Source organism: Sceloporus occidentalis, unplaced genomic scaffold (genome assembly GCF_023333645.1).
Source record: "Sceloporus occidentalis isolate IW3139 unplaced genomic scaffold, rSceOcc1.0.p SCAF_9, whole genome shotgun sequence".
NCBI classification, from domain to species: Eukaryota; Metazoa; Chordata; class Lepidosauria; order Squamata; family Phrynosomatidae; genus Sceloporus; species Sceloporus occidentalis.
This window is the reverse complement of record NW_028316989.1, coordinates 8469238-8495572: the sequence shown is the minus strand read 5'-3', so window position 1 is coordinate 8495572 and position 26335 is coordinate 8469238. Positions and strand designations below refer to the sequence as shown.

The following is a 26335-nucleotide window of genomic DNA, read 5'->3' as shown; positions in this document are numbered from 1 at the left end:
AACAAAGTCCTAGAGCACCCACCTTTAGGAGCCAAGCAACAAAACACTTTCCATATACCAGGACACCCAGCTTTCTGACCAGCCATGACAAAACTATGGAACACCTTCCTTCCTTAGAGTCTACTGCATCTCCTTTATATCTTATCTGGCACAGCAATCAGGGAACACATGCTGCTCACTAATTAAGCTGGGATTTCAGATGTGCACCTATTTTAGCTTTAGGTAGTCAGTGTTTCAACTGGCCCCTGTAGCTGTGCCTTTAGCAAGTCTGATTAGCAGTAATTAGCAGATCCAGATTAAGTTGTTGATTTTGGAGAGCATTGCACATTCCCAGTGGTATGGACAACTGCGGTAACCCCTTACTGTTGACCATATTGGTTGAGGCATTTGGGAATTCAAGTCTGAAACACATGGAGGGCCTCTCTGAGGAAGAAGTGTGTTCCTCTGTCAAGAAGTTCCTCCTAATGTTGAGGTGGAGTCTCTTTTCCTGGAGTTTGCATCCATTGTTCTGTGTTCTAGGCCTCTGGAGCAGCAGAAAACAAGCTTTCTCCATCCCCAGTGCGACACCCCTTCAAAGACTTAGTGAGATGGTATGGAGTATTGGTTTGAGTGGTGGACTAGTAATTCAGGAGACAGGGATTGCAATCATCATTCAGCGATGGAAAAACCACTAGGGTCTAATCTGTAGTGCAAAAATAATGCACTTTGACACCACTTTAACTGCCATGCCTCAATGCTATGGAATTCTGGGATTTGTAGTTTTGTGTAGCCTTCTCCTTCAGAGAGCTTGGGTGCCACAACAAACTACAAATCCTAGAATTGTAGCATTGAGCCATGGCAGTTAATGGTGTCAAACTGCATTATTTCTGCAGAGTGGATTAGACCTTGGTCATACTGAGCAAATTACATTCTTTCATCTTTAGGGGACAACAGTGGTAACCCTCCCTTGAATAAGCCTTGGCAAGAAAACCATAGGATAGCATCACCATAAGTCACAATTGATTTAAAGATACAGAACAGTAAGTAATAGAGGTATTCCTACAATATAGATTTTGGAATTTGGGTTATGATTGAAATACCTACCCTTGTATTTATATGACATTACCCCTGTCAGTTCTACACCACCTAGCTTTTTATCATGTTTTGTATGATGGATTTTCTGTGTTTTAATGGTCTGTGGCTGCACAATAAAGATTGACTGACCAACTGTATTTATGACTTGAGGTAGTTCTAAAGACCCACAAAAGTCGCCATGCATCATTGATTCATTTATTTTAAAATGTCCCATTATGTGTATATATGTGCCTTGAAGTCACCTGTTGACTTATGGTGACCCCATGAATTTCATAGGATTTCCTTAGGCAAGGAAGACCCATCAGAGCTAGTTTTGCCTGTTCCTTGCTCTGAAATATAACACATTAGTGTTCTCCTATCCAAGTAGTAACTAAAGCTGACTCTCCTTAGTTTCCAAGATCAGACAGAATCTGTTGCCTTCAGGATATTTAGGCACATAGTATACTTATATTAATTAGCTAAGCAAGTCAAGGATCAAGGCAGCATCAATGGCAAATGTTTCCACATTGCCTAGTCTTAAAATGTAGACAATTCTTCTAAAACCAACAGAGAAAATCGCATGTCTGTCACCTAATCCTCAGTTTGGAGGGATACTCCCTTATAATGTGCAGCATCTATGCATGGACATCTCCCCTCCACTGTGCTGGTGTAGCAACTAGTTAGTTTGATAATTCAAATTTATATCCAATGTCCAGTGTTCATTTTGCATGCATGTACTGTAAATGAAAGGTGATGTGGTGGCTAAAATGCCAATTTCTGTTGATTGCAAGGTCTAAAAGTTGGCAATTTGAGGTCTAAGTGCTGCATGATGGAGTGCATTTTTTCATCCGTTAAAAGATATCTTATTCGGACAGATTCCCAGCTATTAAGAGACCATGATTTCCCACAGGAGAAACACCAGTTGAGAATCCTAGATTATGAACCAGACATTCATCTGATTAAAATGGCCAGCTGTCATAACTGTTAGCAAAGATGGCTTTTCTGCATCAACGTATTGTCAATGCAACCTACTTGAGTATCAAATTGGTTGTGGGTCTTCCCCCCCCCCCCGCTAAAATAGAATAACATCAAACCTATTTTGTCTTTGTTAAACTATTGTTTATTAAGTGAAAGGCAGTGTGGTATAGTGGTTTGAGTGTAGGACTAGGACTCTGGGAGACCAGGGTTTGAATCCTTGCTCAGCCATGGAAACTCACTGGTTGCCTTTGGACAAGTTACATTCTCTCACCCTGAAAGAAAGCAATGGAAATCCTGAGGATCCTCATCCTCAGAGGAAGGCAACAAACATATCATGTTGAGAAAACCCTGTGATAGGTTCACCTTAGGATCTCCATAAGTTGGAATCAAGTTGAAGGCACACAACAGCAGTTTAAGGAGAAAAGATAAGAGAAATCCTAGGTCTAGCAAGCTAGGAAGACATATTTCCTGCTCATGGAACAAAAACAAGATGCCTTCTGCTCTTATGAAGAGGATGGTGAAAGACAGAAAAGAAAAATGACACTAGCAATGTAAGAGTACCAGTCTAACAAGGAAGGTCAATGTACACTAAGCAGAAAAAGGATAATCTAGACTCCTCCAGTCTATATGTATCTATACTCCTTCCCATGCAAACACATGTATCTGCAGAACAAGCTGGGGTGCTTGGTGTCACTTCCAACAAAGGGTGGGGAATCTTTGACAGTCCAAATGTTTTTGACTTTAAATCCCAGAAGCCCCAGCCATCATGATTTGTGGCAAGCAATCAAGAGTGATGCAACCTAAAACATCTGCAGGGCTAAATGTCCCCCACCCAGTGTTCTAGTTTAATAACTCAACTTACCCTAGGGCTCAAGCTAGAGAACAAAAGCAAAAATTCATACCCCTCCCAACCAAAGCAAAAACGCATGCATCTTCCCAGCAAATTACATTAAGAAGTGTTAAAATTTCACTGAAACACATGCAATCAAACAAGGCCAACTCCCTTATTATCACTGACTACAGTTTCAAGGGTTTGAAGATAAGAAATCTGTAGACAAGAGTACACCTTAAATCCAAGCCTCAGCTTATCTGCTTGTTTGATCCCTCAAAGCAGACTTAGCATCAAGACATCCTCTGCCCCACCAACCACATTTTTGTCGCAACATGGAAGCAGAATCATCCTTATTATCCAAAACATCAGCTGATCCAAATAGGCTCAGATGGAAAGGAGGACATAAATTTACCCATACCCTTTTTATAACTGATTTGGTGAACAGGATATATCTGCTGAACAAGAGCAACAAAGGTCCTCTGCAGAAGCAGCACACAAGAGTCTAGCAGCACACACTTTGTGGTGGAATCCCCAGAGAAAAGAAACAACCAATTCCCAGAAAAGAGCAGAGTCCCGCTTTGTTTAACATTTATTTGTCATGTTTAACTTAATTCAGGTATCACAGTTTCCTACATTAAAATATTTTCATGCTATCTCCCCATCCCCATGATTCCCCCCTCCTCTGTCCAGAGAAAAATATAGAATTGACACAACTTTGATGGAATGCGCTAGAGTAAACAAAAGGCTACTGAACCCAAGATACAGAGCACATCGAGCAAAACAATACAAAGAAGATCTGCATAGGAGAGAGCGTTGGAGGGCTACGAGAGGGGAGGTGCTGGAACCAATGCAGCCTGAGTCCTCAAAAACTTCTCTGAGCAGCTCCCAGTTGTGATTCTGGATGCTGCCAACAGTTTGCAAGCTGGGTCGCTGAAGCTGGAATGCTGGGATTGACCCCAAGGAATAGCCTGGAAAGCAAAATCAAGGCAAAGACACACAGATCCTGTTGGCCCCTGGGCTTTGAATTCCACTGAAGTTCATTCCATATAAGCATTCGGCTGCCAATGACACACGTCAAAATACCACACTATTTTCCCCCCTCTTCTCATCCAGTTTAATATGGCTAGCCAACTTCTCATTTGGAAGGTTGTTTGAAAACAAACCCAAGAACAGACGTGGTTCAAAACCCAGTGTTACCCAAAGGGCTGCTTAATAACAGAATTTAAAATATCCCTTCACATATTCAGTTTGCCTTCACTTTTTTTTTCCTGTCTCATTCAGTCCAAGCCCACCAAGATGAACAAATTGCAGGGCCCCACTAGTGTAGCTCTTAAGGAAACAGATTATATTACAATTAGGTGCTACCCAACTTTGTTCAAACATTGACCCATTCAGCATTGGTCTGCCCTCAGACTGGTTATTATGCAGACTAACACTGTTCAAATAATTCAGTAGCTACCAGCACTGCCCTCCTACCAACATAGTTTTTCAGTCCCAACGATTCTGCTTTCCAAAGTGGAAACGGTGGGAGTGAGGTCCCTATTCTGCTACTGTTTCACATTTATGTCCACACCTGCACTGGTGTGTGGATGCCGAGTGTGAAATTGGCCAGTTAGACCAGCCAGTCAGCAGTGGCCCTCAGACCAAATTCACAAAAGAGGTAGGAATCATGTACCTGTCATTCAGCAAGCACCAAGGTGTGCAAACATTGCAAGGTCTTTGTTGTAAAATTTCTCAGCCATTATTGAAGCTGGGGGAGTGGGGGATCTGGCAGTCTGACCTGCCACTACAATTATTCTGCTCTGCTGTGCATACTTCTGTCAACAAGCCTGCATTAAATATATTCTGTCCTAAGCAACAGCTCAGGAGTGACAAATTTGAATGGACTAGGATGGTCAAGATAAACAGAGGTCTTCCTTCACATCACCCCTCCTGTGGTTATTATTTGTTTCATAGACCAATGAACAGACAAATGCAGTCTCAAGTATTTTCTTCTTCCCAGACTAATTAAAGAATTATTTTATCCAGTAATCAAATTTAGGATTGTGAAGACAGACCATGTCCCCCATGTATAAAACTGTAAACCACTCAAGATCCAGGTGTTTGAGAAAGAGCATATTTTAAACTCTGTTATCAGCTTAAAACATCAGGAACACTGGCACAAATATGTCACTTATTCTTGGTTTAATTACAGGGATGACAAGTAAACACCAACACAAGGGAAGAAAACCCAGCATTTTGTGGAGCTCAAGGTGCGACTAGTGCTTTGCAGTGGAGTCTCGAGGGTAGAACTCTGCCAGCGTGCTCTGAGGGATTCTCTTCAGCATCTCCTTGGGGAAGATACGCAGCAGCTGCCAGCCAATGTCCAAGGTCTCGTAAACAGTGCGGTTTTCATAGGGCCCTGAAAAGAAGAACCAGTGGCATAGTCACATATAAATACAGACCAAATGCTTGGGTAAGAATGACACTTTTAATTGTTCAGATCCAGGTTATTTGAAAGACTATATTCTCCTATCCAAACCTCAGATCTTCTAGGGAGGCAAGCACAGATACATTTGGTGGGAAGATGGCAGAGGGCCTTCTCAGTGGCTGCTCCCAACCTCTGGAACTCTCTTTCTCTGAAAGTCAATACTGGCAGCCTCCTTAATATCTTTCCACAAGCAAGTAAAAGCATTTCCCCCCATTCTGGCAGGCCTTTGAGAATTGATTTGTCACGGCAAAACAGACCATGTATCATGTGCTGGAGTTGTATTTGTTGTATTTTTTTTAATGATGTTGTTAATTAATTTTAATTTTATGGCGGTTCAATTGCTCTTTAACTTTTGTAGTCTGTGAATTTTAACTATTTTAACTATTCAGAGACATGGAATACCAGTATGCATGAAGATACTGTAGCACCTTCAAAGGTGCTACAGGATCCCCTTGCATATGTTTAACTATGTTTTAACTGTTAATATATAATTATTCTTATTCTTAATAATAATCATAATAACAATAATAATTTCTTCTTTCTTTAACCATGACTTTCTCCAGACATCAGAAATATCAAACACCTACCCTGAGCAATAAAGTTCCTTTCAAACTTCTGCAGGAATTCAAGATAGAGAAGATCATCTGAAGTAAGTGCCTCCTCTCCTACAACAGCTTTCATAGCTTGAACATCCTTCCCAATGGCATAGCAGGCATACTAGAAAAAAATTAAAAGCAATAAACGGCCTTATGGAACCTGAAAAATGAGCAAATGTATTATGACATAAAGTTTCACAGTCTGGAACTTGGGACATGAAGCCAAGATAAAATGGTTCAAGCCATACAGGCTAAGACCTGATTTAAAATTAGGACTCCTAAGGCAAACCAATTGGTATTTCACTGTACGTTGCCCATAATATTCTCCCTAATTTTCTCCTCTCATTCTTTAACATGAGATACGCATATGAAAGCTAACCACACCTACCAGCTGGTTTGAAACCTCAGCATGATCCTTTCTTGTCATCCCCTCTCCAATAGCAGATTTCATCAATCGAGACAAAGAGGGAAGGACATTGATAGGCGGGTAAATCTGGAAGAAGAAACATGTTTTCACAATGACACCCTTGAAAATCAAGAGCTGGAAGTGAAATAGTTTGCTGTTACAAGCAGTGAACTTGCAATCCAATTGAACCGGCATTTAAGAAACAAGATGAAAGCAACAGAAAGCTGCATCTGGACTAAAGTAGGTTTTGAATAGATCAATTGAAATCAAAATGGCAATTTAGTCACAAATCACTTAAATCTCACTGATTTCTGCAGGTCTAAGCATTATATATCTGTAGCCAAGCCACTGTCCCAGGGCATTTGTTTGATTGATTTCTCCCTTGTGCTTTCCTGGTTATTACAGTAATATTCTCATTCTTCTTGAAGTACTACAACTCTGAAGTTAATTATTTCCTTCTAAACAAATTTGTCCTTTGAATGTTTACTGGTAGCACCATAAGTCTTTCCCCAGTGTTGCACCTCCATAGATTTTTCTGATAGTGTTAAGAAAGCAATTATCCCATGCCGAGCAAACTAAAACAATTTATGACACAGCTGGGGAATGTAGTCTTGCAATGTTGTTGCGCTACAACTCACACAATTCCTAACCATGTGCAATGTACACGCATTCATCTTAGACACATCTTAACCATTCTGTGCCTTGTGATCAAGTTCTGCGAACCACCCTTAATAGCTGAGATATCCAGCATTACTTGACATCTGCACAATCTCTAGTAGAACAGTCAAGTCTTCCTGTAAAGTACAGCATATGCCCATAATTCCTGCAAAGCATGATTGTAAGAAAAGGAAATTTGGGGGTGAAATAAACGGTAGGTAAGGAGCGGCTTATCACTGTCCTTTTGCTTGCCGGGTTGGGGCCGTGGCAACCGCATGACACACACTCAACCTTGGCTTTTCTGGTGCAAAAAGGAGTGGCAGAAAGTCGCTCCTTTTTGCACCAGGGAAAGGGTGCCCTATGTTTTATCGGCATTTCTTTGGTGCAACATGTATAAATGCTGCACCACGGAAACGCTGTGGATCTACTGCACATGAGATCGGCTGCACAGCTTCCTGTCTGAATTTCATGCCCTCAGTCTGCTGGGAAGCCAGCTCTTTTTGACTGTCTGTTTCACTCCCAAATCTCCAAAGAATCTGATCAGAATCTAGCATACTTACCTGCCTATTGTGCAGCTGTCTGTCTACATAGATCTGGCCTTCAGTAATGTACCCCGTCAAGTCAGGGATAGGGTGAGTAATGTCTGCAAAAAGAAATTATATTGATGCTTTCAGATTACTACACAAGGTAATGACTCATTCTATTGTGAGGGACAGAGAGTCTGAAAAAACTGGAGGGAAAGAAAAGGGGAAAGGGCTTTTATCAAGGCAGCACAGAGAATAGCCACTGTACTTGTAGGAAACTGGAGGTGGGTATCTTTGAAAGCAGGAATCCTTGCGGCTGCTCTGGAGAATTGTGTATAGGTAAATTCTGACTACAAAAGCACAGACAGTGGAGACGAAGGAGACATATTTGGAAGGTTCTCTCTTGTGGGAAGAGAAACATGAGAGGAGAAGCAACCTTAAGATGGTGGAGATTTTCCTATCCTGGCTTGCTGCATGTGCAAGGCATCTGAAATGCCATCTAATGTAAAATAAGGTCACCTGGATGCTAGCGGGGGAGCCACTGCCTACTTGTTTTCTGAGTCCAATTAAAAATGCTGTTCTAACCCGTAAATCTCTAAACAGTTTAGGATGACTCCTTTTGAAGGCTACCTTCATCCATATAATCCAGGTTTATTGTTGTTAACTGCCTTCAAGTCAATTTTGACTCATGGCAACCCTGTGAATGAGACATATCTGACACACATCAAGCACTCAGACTCCTTGATTAAGTTTGTCCATGGGTATGCAATCTTCCTGTTTTCCTACTTCCTCCCACCTTCCAAGTATTATCACTGTTTCTACTGAGTCATGTCTTCTCAAGATGTGACCAAAGCACGGCAGCTTCACTTATCTTGGCTTCTAGAGCAATTTAGGCTTTATTTGTTCTAGGACCCATCTCTGTGTCTTTTTATCTGTCCACAGTAAGCACAGTACTCTTCAAATGCGTCAGCTTTCTTTATCGCTCATCTCTCACTCATACATAGTGATGGGAAATATGATACACAGACAATTCTTAACTGGAAACTGGTCTACTGACAGACATAACAGAACTATGTGCAGCCTGCCAGTGATGGACATGTCAGCCACATACAAATAATGGGAGAAATTCTGAATCTGGAAATGTGCTTAGATGTAAACTATGTTACAGAGGCCTTACCATCATTGGGCATAGTAAGAATAGGAATCTGGGTAATGGACCCATTTCGACCTTCTACTCGCCCAGCACGTTCATAGATAGTGGCCAAATCTGTGTACATGTAACCAGGAAAGCCACGTCGGCCCGGCACTTCTTCCCTAGCTGCAGAGACCTTTGGGGAATTAAGACAAAGAAAGATCTTAGCAAATGTTGGGATTACCCCACAGGTAGCATGAATATTCATTCCTTAAGTTCTCTGTAACACAGGACACCCTTTTTGAAGCAGGTTTCTGCTGAGCAAAGACCTGCAAAATGTTAACCCTATTCTCTCTAATTTACTACAGATATGAAGTGTGCAACTTTCATAGTTATAAATATGTCTTGCACAAGTTGATCAAGACTGATATTGTTAGCTTCTAGGGGCAGGTACCAATGTTTTGTTTATGTAATGAAAGCACAATGTATGTTGCTGGTACTATAGTAGTTTACAACATAGCTGTAGTTGAACAAGCAAAATTTGTAATGCTGAGTGTAAGGATGTGTAGACAAAACCTTCCTGAACATGCTGCACGTAACTAGAAGTATGGAAAACAGGGAGGAGGAGGAAAAGACCTTGAAAGAGGAACCATTTCTCCCATCTTAAATTCAGAAATCCAGGTCTGCAGCCTGTATGACCAGTGCAATCTCCTGCTCAGTTTGCATTGGTAATATGTATGTCAAGGTGAAAGAGGATATGTGTATGAATGTCTTAAAACAGCAATAAAAGGAGACAATGTAATGCATATGTTGGAACATTCTGAACTAAGTGTTAGTCCCTAAGAAACATAAGCAGCAGATTCCTACAGTTATCTAAGCAAACATCTTGCAAGAATTCAGGATACCAGTTTCATTTTATTTCAGTTCTTCTATGACTATTTTTCAGATCACTGTAAAGCACGAAATCCATAAACCAGAATATGACTGTACAAGCAAAACAGCATCTGAATCTTTAAAATATTGTATATTATACAGAACCAACACTCTAGAAGTGAGAATCACATTGACAAGAAACTGCCTCTTTGTCAGAAAGATCCCGGAACATTCTCTTCTGCTATAATTTACCACAGATGAGAAGTGTACACCTTTCATAGTTATGAACATGTATTGCACAAGTAGTAATAAAATTACAATGTCATTAGCATCCATATTTGCATAAACATTTTACCCTGGTAGAGGGGGCAGTATATGCATGCAACCTACAATTTGTCTTAGCCCTGAAGGATGAGTTCATTCAAGGCAGAGATTATTCCCAAATCTTCCTTCAGATATCTAATAACTCAGTATCTTTTATAACCAGATTTAATTTAGTTTATTTGAATTAGTTTATAGAGGGGTATGGCACTGAATCATCCAAGTTTAGATCACTCTTTCAAAATTCTCAGTTCTCCATGATTTTGTAATCTATTTGCATGCAAGGCAGAAACTGATCTGTTGAACAATACCTCTCTCAGAGCTTCTGCATAGGAGCTCATATCTGTCAAAATGACCAATACGTGCTTCTCACATTGATAAGCCAAGAATTCTGCTGTGGTCAGAGCAAGACGAGGTGTGATTATGCGCTCAATGCTGAAAAAGAACAATGTGGTCCAATTAATGTCACAAAACAGAGATCAACACTGAACACACACAAAAAAGGACTGTTTGAGAAGACTTGAAAGGCAACTAAGAAATGCATTCAATGTGTCAAAACATGTATGCTTCTGGATAGCATGGTCAAAAAACACTAGGAACAAACCAATGCAATCTTGGCTTACACGTGTTGGATTTTAATGCATAAACTCAAATTCAATGTTATGTTGATGCTGGAAGTAGGAAAATGCTGCCATGTGTAGAGGGATGGAAGAAACTCTTTGGCTCCCCACCACTCGGAGGAGAATGATCAGATAACGTACAGTTTGGTCCATCCCAAGTGAGGTCCTCTGAGGTTATCATCAATTAGAAAGCTAAAACATGTATAATTCAGCAGCACAAGCAATTTTGAACTACAGCTAAATTAATAGAGGCTCTCAAAAGTGTAAAGCAGGGATGAGTATTGCTAAGACGTGAAAATAACTTCCTTAGCCATTCATATTTCTATCTATTAACTGCTGATGAAGAGGCACGCAACCTGTCCAATGAGGAATAGCACTGTCTGTATGCTAATAGGCAGACTCCTTTTTTCTACAGATTTTCTTTCCAAGCATTATTTTGCATGGCAAAAGTCTATAACTCATGTGTTTTGGGCCTCAGCTTAAGTGACAGCCTCCTTCCATTTTGTCTCTTTAAATGACTCAGACATCTCTGACACAGCAAGTTTTTTTTTAAAGCAAGAAATCACCAGATAGATACTTCCTATTTCTTCTTTCCTCAAGAAGTAACACCAACAACTGTTGGAAGAAGCAGAGTAAAGCTTCTCACTTCCCTACATTTTTTCCAGCTGTGAAGAATACCAGATATTATGTACTTACGTTGGATCATTGGCCAAATTCAGGAACAGACATACATTGTCCATGGACCCATTTTCCTCAAAGTCGGATTTGAAGAACCGAGCTGTTTCCATGTTCACCTACAGCATTGCAGAGATGAAGTCAACTACGAAGTCACTAATTATTTCAGCCCCAAGAAGCAGAAAATTATTTCTAAAGAAGCAGCCAATGTAAAAACCACAAGGCACCATCAATTTTGTCTGCTGCTAAACTCTACCTATTATGGAGTTTTTGTGCCAGGTTTTAAAGTGTATATTAGTCAATCTCTTACACACAGTTGAGCAAGTCTAATTAAGCCTGTCTTAATCTAGGGAGGAACACTAGAGGGACAAACACACCATGTACCCTGTTTTCAGCTGTTCTGCTGAATACAAAACTATCTGTATAACTCAGACCGAAGTCCCCACCAGCTGACCAAAACCCCCCACCCTTCATTAGAAAAACATTGTGATACAAAGGCAATTTTTGCCTTCATATCTCTCAGAAAGCCATCAAAATGAACAAAAACATGCCAAAATATCCCTACACTTTCCCCACAAGCAACTCATATTTTCTTCTGTAGTCACTCTCAAAATGACAAGAGACACATCACTTCCTCTCATTGTTTTAAGAAGGTATGCAGGGGAAAACACAGGTATTTGGGCTTGCTGGACAGATTGAAGCCCAAGGGGGATGATTTGGAGAAAATGTGCTCCTGGTTCCCACAAAGTTGCCCATCCGTGTTGTAAATGCACCTATCATTTGTCTAGTACATATTGTTATACACAATGACCTGGCATAACCATTTTATACGCACTTAACTACTTACCCCCATAGCAGCAAACACAATAGCAAAGTTCTCTTCACTGTAGTCCATCACATCTTTAGATTTCTTCACCAATCCTGCCTGGCGACAAATCTGAGCTGCTATCTGAAAGAAAAAAATGTTGAAAAATATTCAGTGTACAATACTTTTTAGGAATAAGGGAGGAAAGAGATGATTTCAGAGATTTGTTTTCTTTCATATGAGTTTAAAGATAAATGGTACTTTTGCTTTGGTTATGATCTACTGATATAGATGGGGTGGGGAGTTTAAACTGAAATGCAGGCAGGTCAATTACACACTTACTGAATGGGAAATGTTTGATTTTATGGATGAATAGGCCCATTCAAAATTTGAATTACTGTATGATTTAATTATACTTGTTAATGTTGGTTTCTCAGTTCTGACAACATATGTCTGCTGGAAGCATCTTTGACTTCTGGATAAAGTTTTCTGGTTCACTACAGAAGCTTGAATTCCTGAACTAAAGTAATCCTGTACATGACATTTACTCTCATTTTCCCCCAATTGTTTTAATACTGTATTTTATTAAACTATTTAGCATTTTTATTATATTCTTACAAATTTCATCTAATCTTTGTTCTTTAAGCCACTCAAACAGCTATAGTCAGTCTCTAAATCAGTAGTTTCCAAACTTTGATCCTCTAGATGTTCTGCAGGAGCATGAAAACATGTTAGAAGGAACAATGTTGTGGCACAGTACTTGAGTGTATCCACAAAAGGCACTGGAAGGTGTAATTTCCTTTTAAAGTAGGGATGACAATTGTGGAAGGCTAGGAGGCTGCCTTGACCCCCATAACATCTTGAGGAGGGGGTTACCCCTCAATGCTCTTGTTCCCCTCAACATCATTTTTTTTTTTGCCCCATAGCATAGCATAGAATCATATGCTATGATTCTAACATGTACACCCAGAATGCTACTTTATAGCTTTCCTGGACAATCCCCTTCCTCCACCCCCCCAAAAAAAATCCTATTTTTCTGGCCACTTTTTCTTGATTTTGGACATCTGAGGCCGCCCACAGGATCTAAGGGGCAAAAGACTGGCCCAGAGACTCAATGAAATTTTCTACAAGTTATGAGAACTCTATGCATGCACTCTGCAGGTTTTAAGTAAAAAGGTAAAGGTAAAGGTAGTCCCTTGACATGGAAGTCTAGTTGTAACCGACTGTAGGGGGCAGTGCTCCTCTCTTGTTACTAAGCTGAAGAGCCAGCATTGTCCAAGGATGTTCTGGTGGTCATGTGGCCAACATGACTACACCGAACACTGTTTTCAGTACACCTGGCAAAAACTAATCCACCAGTGTTTGCTTACCCAGTGCTTTTAGCATGAAATGTGTTTAAAGCACCTACCTCATTATGGGGCAACCCGGCAGCAGAGAAAATAGGAATTTTCTGTCCTCTGGCAATACTGTTCATACCATCTATAGCAGAAATGCCAGTTTGGATCATCTCTTCTGGGTAGATTCGACACTGGGGATTGATTGGTTGACCTATTTAATTTTAAAAGGGGGGGGGGGGAGAAATCCATCATTTTTAATCTGCACTGTTTTTTAGAAACTGGATTAGTTTTTCAGTAAATAATCTTAAACCCATCATTTTAGTGATTTATTCTGAAATTCAGACACTTTACATGCAAGTAGCAAATTCTCCCAATACTAAACAAACTTAACAGTTTTGATGTCCATTTTTATCTGACATAATCTTTGGGGTAAAAGACAACCTACTGTCAAATTAAGATGGATATGCTTTGGAAAAAAATCAGTCTTCAGACAGCACTAGGTCTCAACTGTGGAGAAGTGGTGTGCCAACTTTAAGTGTTGAGATTTTGAGACTAAAGATGTAGCAAGGTCTGGGAGGTCTTCAACAGTGTCAGCTCCTGAAACTGTTGAGAGTTTTGATGACCTGATTTTGACAGATTGGCAAATCTCAGCTAAAGCAATCGCTGAGATACTAGACTAGTAACCAGAGATACCCTGAAAATGAATTGGGTTTATAATTCTCCACAGCCAAAGAAATTCAAGACTGGTCAGCAGAAAATATCGCGGTCACAGTTTTTTGGGATAAGGAAGGTATTTTCATGATCACCCTATTTCCTCAGTTTCTAAAAGGAGATTGTAAAAGCAACCACTTAGTTAACCTCTACATCTATCTGTACAGTATATATTCACTGGACTTCCATTTTATTATGATGACCAGTAGCTTTCACACAATGAACTACAGAGCTCATCTTTTGAACACTAACATGCAAATCCTTTATTAACAAGGTTGTACACATACCCATGATATCAAGGTAGTCTTCAGCCAAGACCATAGGGCCTCTGTCGATAGGTTTTCCTGATCCATTAAACACACGCCCTGCAGGCAAAAGAGAGAAGCTAAGTCAACAAAGCAGCAATTATTGTTGTGTGTGAGAAACTGGCAACTTTTATGCAAAAATTATTTTTCCATACAAACCCTCAAAGTCTTATACCCACCAAGCATATCTTCAGATACTGGGGTTCGGAGGATATCCCCAGTAAATTCACAAGACGTTCTCTTAGCATCTATTCCTGAAGTTCCCTCAAAAACCTCAAATAAAAAGAAAAGTACATATTTTAATAGTTCAAACTTTTATTCAATCTAGTGTCTGATTATTATTTTTAATGTAACAGCTATACAGGTTGATTAGGTCATGGACAGAAAAATAAACCAAAGAAAGTTTAACACAGAACACCTGCATGCTAAAGTATGTATGAGCAGTCTAAAGAGATTACTTCTGGGATTTAAGAAAATTCTGAGTTTAACCAGATTTGAATGCAAAAACCAAACAAGTCAGAAACTGTCAAGGAAAATACCAATAATGAGGTAAAACAAAACAATAAAGCAGGGTTATACAACTTCTCATATGCATTTGACTACCACTTTCACTTCCTCCAAGTCCACATTGGTGCTATTACCACCAAAATCCAGGAGTCATAGCCATGTTTCCCAATGCTGCTGCAAATGCTGCCAAAATATGGTGGTAGCTCTGTATAATTCAGGAAACTCAGGGAAAAACTTCTAATACCAATTTCTGCTTTTATGGAACTAAAACTCACAGGAAATGCCTGCATCTCAAACACAATGCATCACCATTTACCTGAACTACAGCTTTGGATCCACTAACTTCTAGCACCTGCCCGCTTCTCTTTGTTCCATCTGGTAGCGTCAAATGCACAATCTCTGCATACCTAGGAAACTAAGGATAAAAGACAAGGATAGGTTAAATAAATATGAAGCTAGTGTTTAAAAAGATGCCATCCATAACTTTATGCAGACATTATAAAGGAAGGTACACTTCTATGTCAATGGATGTAAATAAGTCCACATCTGTCAGATGCAGAGTGATAAAACAAGATACAAGGTTCTGTTCAAAGATTCATTAAGGTTTAGATTTACCTTCACTTGATCCAAGATTACTAGTGGACCATTGACTCCAGATACCGTTTTATATGCTGAAAAAAAACAACAAAAGGATATATTTAGACAACTCAGTACATTTTTGACTCAACATACATACTGAAAGAAGTGATCAGACATGGTTTTGAAACTCTGTATGTGCAGCCAAATCAAAGTCTCTTCAGTACGCTCCCCAGTGAGATCTATCATGCTATGCTTGAGGGTGAAGCTTTGAGGGAAAGATGCAAGTTGGAATATGTGTTCTGTAAAAGGAATGCCACTTGTCTAGCAATGCCAACAGTTGCAACACAGCTAAAGGAATCTAGAGAGTTTCCTCATTTCACAATTGCACCAATATAGTGCAAATCATTTCCTATCAAACTGCTGTACAAGTTGATGACAGTTACTGTCAAGTCTGGAGAAAAAGGCTGGAAAAACAACTGTGTTTATATATACAGTGTGCCCTTCCCATCCACAGGGATTTGCTTCTAGAGGCCCCCTTGCAGTTGAGAAGAAACATCCATACTCAGGATCCACTGTAGTCAATGGACAATGACGTGAATTGCCACATTAGTGCAGCCACATGCAAGCATTGCCATTGATGACAATAGGGCCGAGTGATCCCCAGATGCTCGAATCCATGGATGGCTAGCCCACCTATACAGCAGACCCACTGTATGTGTGCATTACATGTTTTGCTAAGGATTGCTGTCAGGTTGCAAAATATATTTTCTTCTTTTGAATTTTGTAAAGTTACATTATACTTTCAATAACAGTTTGAAAAAAGACTAGAGGGGGGAGAAAGCAGATTCATTAATCCCTGAGTTACATCACAAAATTTATCTAGTTACAGTAATAATAAGGGTTCACATCTGATGAAGTGGGCTACAATCCACAAAATACTGAATAAGTGGGCATCTTGACAATTTAATGTACAAGGCAATGGATGATATGTCACCATACTGATTTTTTACTTCATTTCAGAAAATCCTCCCAATGAACAATGAAGCCCCAGAAGGGAAACTTACAGCAGGCTTGTTGATATTACACATTTTTGTGAAGGCAGAAGAAATCACACTGACTTGACAGCTATGGGTCACAAACTGTGGCACAAAGAACTCAAGATTGCAACTGCCAGTCACCCCAAAGGAGTGCAATGACTCATTTAACTGTGCAGGCTTGAATTTCCTTCACTAATAACCAGGAAATACAATCCTGACTACACTGGCTCAAGTTATCTGCACCATCTCAAGTGCCTGGAGGCTGGAAAGTGACCAACATGGTTGGTGCTTCTATGCAGTTAACAAAAACATGAATAGAACTGTGCAAGACTACTGGGTTAATTGCTGTATCAAACACACAGTACACATTTGGGAGAAGTGTTGGCATTCTAATTTGCCCAGTGGCAATAATCTGCATGTCTAAATAAACCAAACGTTAATTAGGTTCTTGCTTGAAAGAGATAAAAGACTACTGAGAAGGCTACTGAGCAAACTCACCATTCTTTGCCTGGCTCTGTGATCCTGGCAAAGTGTGCTTCCCATCCACTGCTACTGTTGCTTATACTCAACAGATGAATGCTAGCTCTCTTCTTTGTTTCTCACAAACCCTTGGTAGTAGAGGGGTTGAGAAACCCAGATCATCCAGTATGTGTATATGTGTGTGTGTATATGGAGCTGTCAGATTAGACCATTTGAATGTATGAGCTAGTATGATTTATCCCCAACTTGCTCATGGGGGCCTTTCTTATCCCTGTTGTTTTACATTTTTGGCCTAAGAAACCCCTATTAAATTCATGGGGTTGCCATATGTTGAAGGTACATACATACATAAAGAGAGAGAGAGTGAATGTCAGTTTGTTACCTTAAGAACATAAAATGTATTATATATAACTTGACTTGTCATGTTTAATATATTTAAACCCCTTTTCTTTAGAAAATTAGAAATTGAAATTGCTTTTTTAAAAAGTCTGTGTTTTTTTAAATGAACGCAGCTTCATTTTTCCTTCTGAGTCTTGGCATCTCAACACCTTGCCTGAGGAAATTCAAGGGACCTCTTTGCTGCTCACTATTCTGGAGGCAACTTATCTTATTTTTAAAAGGTGTTGATCTTTGAATCAGATTTCAACGGCTGCTTTTAGTCTTTTTCAATTGTAGTGTAACAAGCAAGATGTGGGGTGGAACAAGGATGCAGCAGCAAGCGGTAAGTGTCATTTTATCATTGTCCTCCACCAAAAGGAAATATTGAATGCTCCAAGAGTGTCAAATGTTTCAATTCAAACTCACATGGCCTGTGAAAAGAGAAGCACTTTCGTGAACCAGACGGCTTTCTCAGGCTCACAAGGCAGTGCAGTAATCATTAATCAGCTGTCCCTGGAACACAGGGAAAGGATGAGCAGACCAGATTACTCCAAGAATAGGATAACTGACTAGTAACACTAGGACTGCAATCTTCTGCACGCACTTGCCCAAGGGTAAGTGCCATTAAACTCAATGCGAGTTACATCCAAGTGAATATGCCCAAAATTACATTGTAAAGTGATTGACACACCTGATGAGACTTACTTCCAACTAAATATGCAACTGACAGACTCTCAATCTGCCTGACAGTTAATTTTTTAGCATCTAAAAACACTGCTATGTTAGGGTACCAGTATACTACAGCAAACATTTAGAAGATTCTTCTTGGTCCCTTAAAATGTGTGATTTCCTGTGACATGGACCTTTCTAAACAACAAGCCATTTCCACAGAATGCATGCAATGTTATCCTTTGCACATGAACCCTAAGTGGCGAGTCTGCAGGTTTACTGACCAGCCTGCTAAGAGGTTGGTAGAAATGGAAATTACTAGCCTTTGACAAGTTTTAACACCTAAAAGATGAGAAGCAGAACAACATGACTTTCCCATTTGGCCTGATATCTGCAGTATCCTACAGAGGAAGCCAGCATATCCACTTGCCTGCTTGTGTGATCCCTGGTAACCTGGTGTGATTGGCGAGTTGTTAAATAAAATACTCCAAATAAATTAATAAATAATAAAATACTGCCTCACACAACCTAGGCTAGCTTTCTTTTTTCTTTTTTTGCTTAGCTCTCGTAAGTGATGTGGAATCCAAACCAAAATTCATATTCCCTCTCCCTCAACACACTTTTAATACATGGACTAAAATGAATACTTTATAAAGTTTTAAACACTGTGCTTGTGCAACACAAACTACAGTCTTCAGCTTGGGGCGTGTGTGTGTAAAAATAGCCACCTTTTCTTTACCCCAAGTGAGTAAGTATATGATATCTGTGCTTAAGTACATGATATCTGTGTTACCGGCAAGACTTAGATATTTACACTATAAATATGTAGTAACCAAGTTTGTTGCTGCATAATTCAAGCTTTCCTGCAGGTAAACAGAAAGACTATTTTGCCAATACAGACCTCTTAGATCTGTTTTTAACTGTATGTTAGTTTTCAATCATTTTTACTGTTTTATGTAACGCTAACTAAAAAACCCATAAATTTGAACAGGTTTTAACAGCTCTGAGTAGCATATCCTCAAGCTAACTTACACAACTGTTGGATACAGAAACATTGTACCTGCACCACCTGAGTGAAACCAATGGCACAGAAAGCTCTAGTATGCCTGCTTTCGTGATGTACTCCTAGAGCTTCTTGAGAGAAAGGTATGCCTTGCCCATGTTGCCTATGGGTTAAGTGGTTGATTCATAGCAGGAGAGAGGGGCATTCTTACAAATCTGCCTCTCAGACAACTTCAAGCTGTTATCAGCTGCAAAGCTATGCATTGATTAGGCAAGTTACAACTCAAGACACGACTGCAGCCTTCAAATACCCCAGCATATTAAAAACAAAACCTAATCAATGCATCTGAAAACCCACATAAAAAACCCTAGTTCCCTCTGGTATGCACACCAAGTTTCAGGTGTGTAGGTTTCAGTGCCATGGGCCTCCAGTATTGTCAGACAGACACACATATCTTCATTATAGCATTTTATATGTATAAATTAATTGAGATCCAGTTTTTCACAGCTGAAGATCAAACAAAATAATCAACCACAAAATTGGATCTCCTTGCTTTGTTCAGAGGATGGTATGTCAAGGCATCCTCCTGCTAGCAAAAGTACACAATTGCAAAACGTTCCTGCTGGACTCTTACCAAAGTCCAACACAGCCTTGTTGTAAAATGTCTCAAGGCCAATTTGGGGAAATCTGCCTCGTTTTAATTTACCTGATTTGCATGTTTTTTTAAAGTTAACAACAAATTTAAGTTCAAATAGGTTGTGATATAAATAATGTTATCTTAAAAGACGGTGATTTACAAAACCACTGTCCTCACAATCTACCTGTAGAAAAGCAAAATTAAACCAAGAGTTACAGCTGTGAGTTCTCTGCCCTGCCTCCAAGCACACTCTATTCAGTACATGAAGTTAAAACCTCCAACTTGGATTAAAATATTGTACGGCTAGTGCTTTTTTTTTTCTCAGTCTGGTTAAATCCATAGGCATGAGTGTGTGAAACTCTTAACTCGTGACAGTTTTGTCAGCATCCCCCAGTTCCTCAGGCAAAAGGGCTGCTTCCTGTTGTTCTCCAGACAATCCAATTCCCTTGTTTCAATATTATCAGCAAGCTAGCTATCTCACGAACAGTCAGCTGGCTCCATGCCTGCCTCAAATACTATTTAACTAGGACTTCCTGCTAGTGAAAGACAAAAAGGAGGTGGACTCAGAGGGCCCAGACTCACATGACTTATAGGAGATAGATATTCAAGTGTCTCTCCCATTCCTCCTCATTCTCCTCCCAAAACCACATACAGTCGGCCTCCCATATCCAAGGATTTCTGATCCAAAGATTCAACCATCCATGGCTTGAAAATAATCAATCAATTCCAAAAGCAAAACTTGATTTTGCCATTTTATGTAAGGAACACCATTTTACTATGGCACTGTATTTAAAAATACTTAAGCATGTGTGGGTTTTGGTATCCTCCAGGTGTTGGACTGCAGATGGTCCTGGAACCAAACCCCAACAGATACCAAGGACCCATTGTATATTCTGGTAGAATGCTGCTGGAGGTTAGAACAGGGATGGGGAACATGCAGTCCAACAACATCTATAGGGCTTCCTATATAACTTGTATACAACACCTACATAATGTCAATACTTTCTCACCATAGGCAATGCAAAATCAGGCTGATAGAAGCAGCAGTCCAACACTTGGAGGGATATATGCTCTGTGGCCCATCAGCTTGGGCAGAGAGCCTCCACTACCCTATGCCAGGCTACTTGTTGTGGCTCTCCCAACTTTTCTAGGCCTATCAACTGGGACAGAATCACAAAGTTGGAAGAGACCACAAGGGTCATCCAATCCAACCCCCTGCTATACAGAAGTTAGGAACATACAATCAAAGCACTCTCAGCAGATGGCCATCCAGCTTCCATTAAAAAACCTCCTAAGGATGAGACTCTACCAAACTCCAAGGCAGCATATTCCACTCTCGAACAGCTCTCACCACCAGGACTTTCTTCCTAATGCTCAGGTCGAACCTCAGTTCTGATGGAGGCAGAATGTCCCCCTGGCTGTCTCCCATCCATTGTCCTGTCCAAATCCTCCTCCAGAGGGGCTATTCCCTGCTCATCTACCTCTCCTCCACTATGGAGAGAAAACCTTTCCTGGGTAGCAGCTGGATGCTAATGCATTGATGTAGGTGGCACTAGCATAAATTCTGGCTCAAATATGTGCAAATATCGGCGTGAGTCATGCAACTGCTGAGAAGATCTGTTTATTTATTTAAATTTATTTATTTAATTTATACCCCACCCTTCTCCTTGCACAGCACCCAACACAGTGCCTAATATAAGCAGTATGGCTCCTGAAGCATCCATAAAGAAGCAGAACTCAGAGTGATCTGGACATCCAGCAGGCTTCACTTGACTGACTTCCTAGACACTGTGGCTACTGCATTTCTTGCACTAAATAACAACATTCTTTTCAAGAGAAGGAAAGGGGCAGACATCCAAAAAAAGAAAAGAGTTAAGTGGGCAAGATACGAGGAAATGAGACTACCTAAGAACTAGATCTAAAGGACTGAAGTGCTTGAACCTAATCAGCTTTTACCCTCATACTTGAATATGAATATGTCTTCATGGAGGGAAATCATTCCAGTAAAAGTTGTTCAAACATGTAAGATCTTAGCTATGAGCGTTACTGCTTGACCTCATGTATCACTAGCACAGGTCTGCATGACTGCTGGGCCCATACAACCAATCTTTATCACTGCAAGACAGGGTTTCCCCTCTTTGAGAATTTCACAACAGTAGAAGTCTAATGTGTTACCATGCTGTCACACCCTTCTTCCACTTAATTTACAGTAACAGGATCAGCATACTAAACATCTCTAAGGAAGCTCCATAGTTGAGGCGAGAAAGGGATCTGAAAATTATTTGCTACATCTAAAATCAAGGCTGTGGTAATCCAAAATTAAACCCCCATTTGATGGCAGCATTTATCCAAAACGGGGCCCACATTCAGTACCACTTAGTCTCAATCTCTCTTGGGCCACTGTCACTGAATATATATCCTATAATAACATTAACAGCAAAACAGCATGAACACAGATGAAAATGCCCCCAGTTCTAAACACCCAAGCTTTTACCATGGAAGAAAGAAAGGGAAGTAGAAAGAGAGGGAAGGGGAGATTGTAACATTAAAATAGTTGAGGTTATATCATTTCCATGACGATGAGCTCAAGACATTTGCAGAAATTGGTTGTATTTATTTTAAAATCTAGTTTGCTATTGCCAATCTCATGCTTTCTAAGATAACTGTATTTAACAGCCTACATCAAAATTAACTATAACTATAAAATAGAGCCCAATTTTATGTATATTAGCTTGGAAGAATGTTCCACTGAAACCAATGGAGCTTACTACCAAGACACTAAACTCCAGGTTTAGTGGTTCAAATTGTCTGGGATTTTCAAGAGTCATGCGGTGTAATCTAGCATAATAGCATTTTGATCAGTTATGATCTACTGATTTTAAACAAATCTGACCTACTGAATTTAAACAAAAACCACCTATTGCGATGTGTGTGCTCTCTGCTCCCTCTCTGGAGATAATTTACATCTTCAAGCCTTTGCTTGACACTTCTTTCATTTTTCATTAACACATAGAGATACTGGGGACAACATTCATTACCATACACCAATAAGAATGGTCTTATGCCACCTAGAAAACAAGTTTAAAGTGACATTATTAAAATCTCCACATTTTTTGTAGCAGCAGATTAAGCTACCAACCAAAAGAACTGGAATGAGACCCAGCAGCTATTCTCGCATGTCAAAATTTAACATCACCCGTCCCAAAAGAATTTCACACATGGGTGCTGGAACTTCACATGACAAAACACAAGAGCCATCTTGCTTCCATCTCCTTCTACACATTGCTCTGCAGTGCACCACATGACCTTGAGATTTAGCTCAAGCAGATTAGTCAATCCACGGAGTGTTTCAAAACCAAGTGCTCTCATTTTCCTTTTTATAGACAGCCTCCATCGGCATTGTTCGAGCCTCTAAAAAAAATAAGAAGCGCTCCTATTATTTTTAGACCACAGAGAAAGAATATAAGAGCAGCATCCACCATCTGTCTCTTGGCAGGATGGAAATGAAAGATTGCCAGTGGTCTCTCTCATGCACCAATGGCACCGATTACCACCGTCAAAAAAGCTGGCTAAGCAAAAGAGCCAGCACTGTGACATTTCATCCTGTCCCTTAAAAACAAGGTCTAATAGTAACTGGAAGCAGTAGGAAGGGAAGGGACCTAATCTCTTTAAAATGAGAATGACCAAATCCAGGCTCCAAAGATGTACTGTAACCACGTTAGTCTGCTGCAGCAAGAACAAGGTACTATCTTTTACATTTATGGTGGCATAAGATTTTGTGGGCTACAGCTCATTTTGTCAGATAAGCACATAGAAAGTTGCTTTAAACAGAGTCAGACCACTGGGCCATTTGGTCCAATATTATCAATTTTAACCAAGGTTTCAAACAGGATTCTTTCCTAGCCCTGCCTGGAGATCCCTGGTATTCCCGAATGGTCTCTCAAACCAAGTACTGTAGTTCCTAACATCAAATGAGATCTGGTGCATTGATGACGGTATGGTCATCCAGCCTGCATTTAAAGACACTCGTGGCACAGGTGCCACTTAGTTCACCAGGCCTACCTAAACATGAACGTATTAGGATCACACAGTGAAGTTTACTGAATCATTACAAGCCCATCGACAGCCATCTCCCTTCATAGTCACCTCAAAACATACCTAGAACTAACTGCAGATGGTGGTACTTCAATGCAATCCTTCTCATTCTAAGCCACCCTCCAACCTTTCAACTAATGGAACCCTTGCTCTACTGTGCCCCAAAGCAGAGCAAATGCAGCAGACAGTACAGTCTGCCCTATTCATGACAGGTCAATACAACACATGTTTACTCTGAAGTACCCCTTCAAATCAATTCCATCTCTTGGCAACTCTATCATGGGTTTTTTTTTTGCCCTGAGGCTGAGAGAGTGCGACTTGCCCAACGTCACCCAATGGGTTTACATGGCTGAGCGGGAATTGAACCCTGGTCTCCAGAGTCATAGTCTGACACTCAAAACCACAATGCCACTCTAAAAACCCACTGGGTGACCCTGGGTAAGTCACACTCTCTCAGCCTCAGAGGATGGCAATGGCAAAACCCCTCCGAAGAAACCTGTGTGCCTCCAATTAGATCACTGCACTGCCCTCTTATAAAAGTGCTGCTATTCCACTTTGACTGCCCTGTCTGCCTCCTGTGGCATTCTGGGATTTGCACTTTAAAGAGGAGCATTGAGGATCCTCAGCCAGAGAGAGCTCTTAGGCCCCTCACTGAAACTACAAACCCCAGAATGCAATAGGAGGCAGGCAGGGCAACCAAAGTGGAATATAGCAGCACTATTATAAGAGTGTAGTAGGGTAATGTGGATTAATGCTGCTATTATTCCACTTTGATTGCCCTGGCTGCCTCCTGTGGCATTCTGGGATTTGCAGTTCAGGGAGGGAGACTGAGAATGCTCAGCCAGAGAACCTCACTGAAACTACAAATCCCAGAATGCAATAGGAGGCAGCCAGGGCAGCCAAAGTGCAATAGCAGCACTATAAGAGTGTAGTAATTCCACCTTGACTGCCCTGGCTGCCTCCCATCGCATTCTGAGGCTTGTAGTTCAGTGAAGGGCCTAAGTGCTCTCTCTGGCTGCGTATTCTCAATGGCTTTTGCATTAAACTACAAATCCCAGAATGCCCCAGGAGGCAGCCAAAGCAAAACAGCAGAACTATCCACATTACCCTATTTTTATGGCACCCACCCAGAGCTGGCCCCCAGCCCTGGATACTCACTGAGGCGAGGCTGGGAGAGATAGTCCCGGGTGACGGCGGCCGCCTGCTCCCTGGGCGCCCCTCCGCCGCCTCCTCCGCCGCTCAGCTCGGTCACAGCCCCGTTCACCATCCCTCGAATGGCCCGCAGCGCCGCCATCTTGTCACCGTCTGGGCTCCGGAGCTACTGCGCAGGCGCACATATAAGCCGCCGTGGCCACGCCCCTTCTCTCTAGCCTTCTCTCTCACTCTGGCTCTTTCTCTCTGCTCCCCCCCATTACGCGAAATGGACGGACCCGGAAGTGCCAAAAGGGGCCAAGGAAGAAGGAGCTGGCCAGAGTGCTGATGGGCGAGACCAAGAGCAAACGCGGGGGGGAGGAGAGGGACAGCAGGATGTTTATTATTATAAACAAGCGTTGTAGTTATTATTATTATTATTATTATTATTATTTAATGTATTTTTTTACTGTGAAGCCACTCTGAGAGCCAGTTCTGAGGAAAGAGTGGGATACAAATAATAATAATAAGAATAGTATAATAATTGTATAATAATATTATAATAAATCTATAATAATATAGATTTATTATTATTGTTGTTGTTATATGCACCTCTTTTCTATGTTTTTTGTGGTATTTTTTTTAATATTATTTTTTAAATATAGATTTATTATTATTATTTAATGCACCTCTTTTCTATGTTTTTAATGGTATTTTTTTAATACTATGAAGCCACTCTGAGTTCCAGTTCTGGGAAAAGATCAGGATACAAATATAATTATAACAATAATAATAATATAGATTTATTATTATTACTTTATTTATAAAGGACTGTAGGTTTTACACAGCGCTGTACATCAAATACAATACAATATAATAAAATGGACCCATGGGAAGCCATTGGGTGACCCTATGGCAAATCACTCTCTCTCAGCCTCACAGGATGGCCCTAGAAAACCCTCCTCTGAACAGACTTGCCAAGAAACACCCCCCCCCCCCCATTATAAGGGGGCTTAAAGTGTTTTAAACATGTTTTATCTTTTTTAAAATTGATTCCCCCCCCCTTTTTTTTTTTATAGCTATCTGTTTTGACATGGTAATAATTTGATTTTTTAAAATTGTTTTATTTAAATATTGTGAAGCAACTCTGGGTTCCCAGTTCTGGGAATAATAATAAATCTATAATAATAATAATAATAATAATATACATTAATTATTATGGGAAAAGAGTGGGATACAAATAAATATAATAATGAATCTATATTATTATTATTATTATTATTATTATTTTCCCAGAACTGGTATTCAGAGTGGCTTCACAATATTTAAAAAAAACCACAATTAAAAACATAGAAAAGAGGTGCGTTAAAAAGAATATAATAATAATAATATAGATTATTATTATTATTATTATTATTATTTTCTTATATTCAGCCTTTCTCCCAATATAGGGACTCAAGGTGGCGAACAACAACTTAAAAACAATACAGTGAATATACACAAAATCAGTATGTGAAATCCAGT

The 26335-nt window shown here is 40.2% G+C and overlaps 1 protein-coding gene across 1 annotated transcript; it reads right to left on the bottom strand.

Moving 5' to 3' along the window:
- Window positions 1-3436: 3436 nt before the first annotated feature.
- On the bottom strand, window positions 3437-25008 carry LOC149306829 (V-type proton ATPase subunit B, brain isoform). Its single transcript, XM_089537331.1, has 14 exons — window positions 24839-25008; window positions 15418-15473; window positions 15119-15217; window positions 14475-14568; window positions 14278-14355; window positions 13351-13490; window positions 11985-12086; window positions 11159-11256; window positions 10154-10277; window positions 8694-8844; window positions 7553-7635; window positions 6318-6422; window positions 5921-6050; window positions 3437-5264 (listed from the first exon to the last, which is right to left on the bottom strand). The coding sequence occupies exons 1-14, from the start codon at window positions 24972-24974 to the stop codon at window positions 5122-5124; spliced, it is 1539 nt and encodes a 512-aa protein (XP_089393457.1). The 5' UTR covers window positions 24975-25008; the 3' UTR covers window positions 3437-5121.
- Window positions 25009-26335: the final 1327 nt, after the last annotated feature.

Bases quoted from the DNA above. Each gene is read 5' to 3' on its own strand.
- LOC149306829 (XM_089537331.1), bottom strand. From the start codon at position 24,974: ATGGCGGCGCTGCGGGCCATTCGAGGGATGGTGAACGGGGCTGTGACC. The intron at 13,491-14,277 runs GTATGTGTACAA...AAAATTAAATAG, and splicing joins AGACTACCTTGATATCATGG to GTCAACCAATCAATCCCCAG. The intron at 6,423-7,552 runs GTAAGTATGCTA...TTCTTCTTCCAG, and splicing joins GACAGCTGCACAATAGGCAG to ATTTACCCGCCTATCAATGT.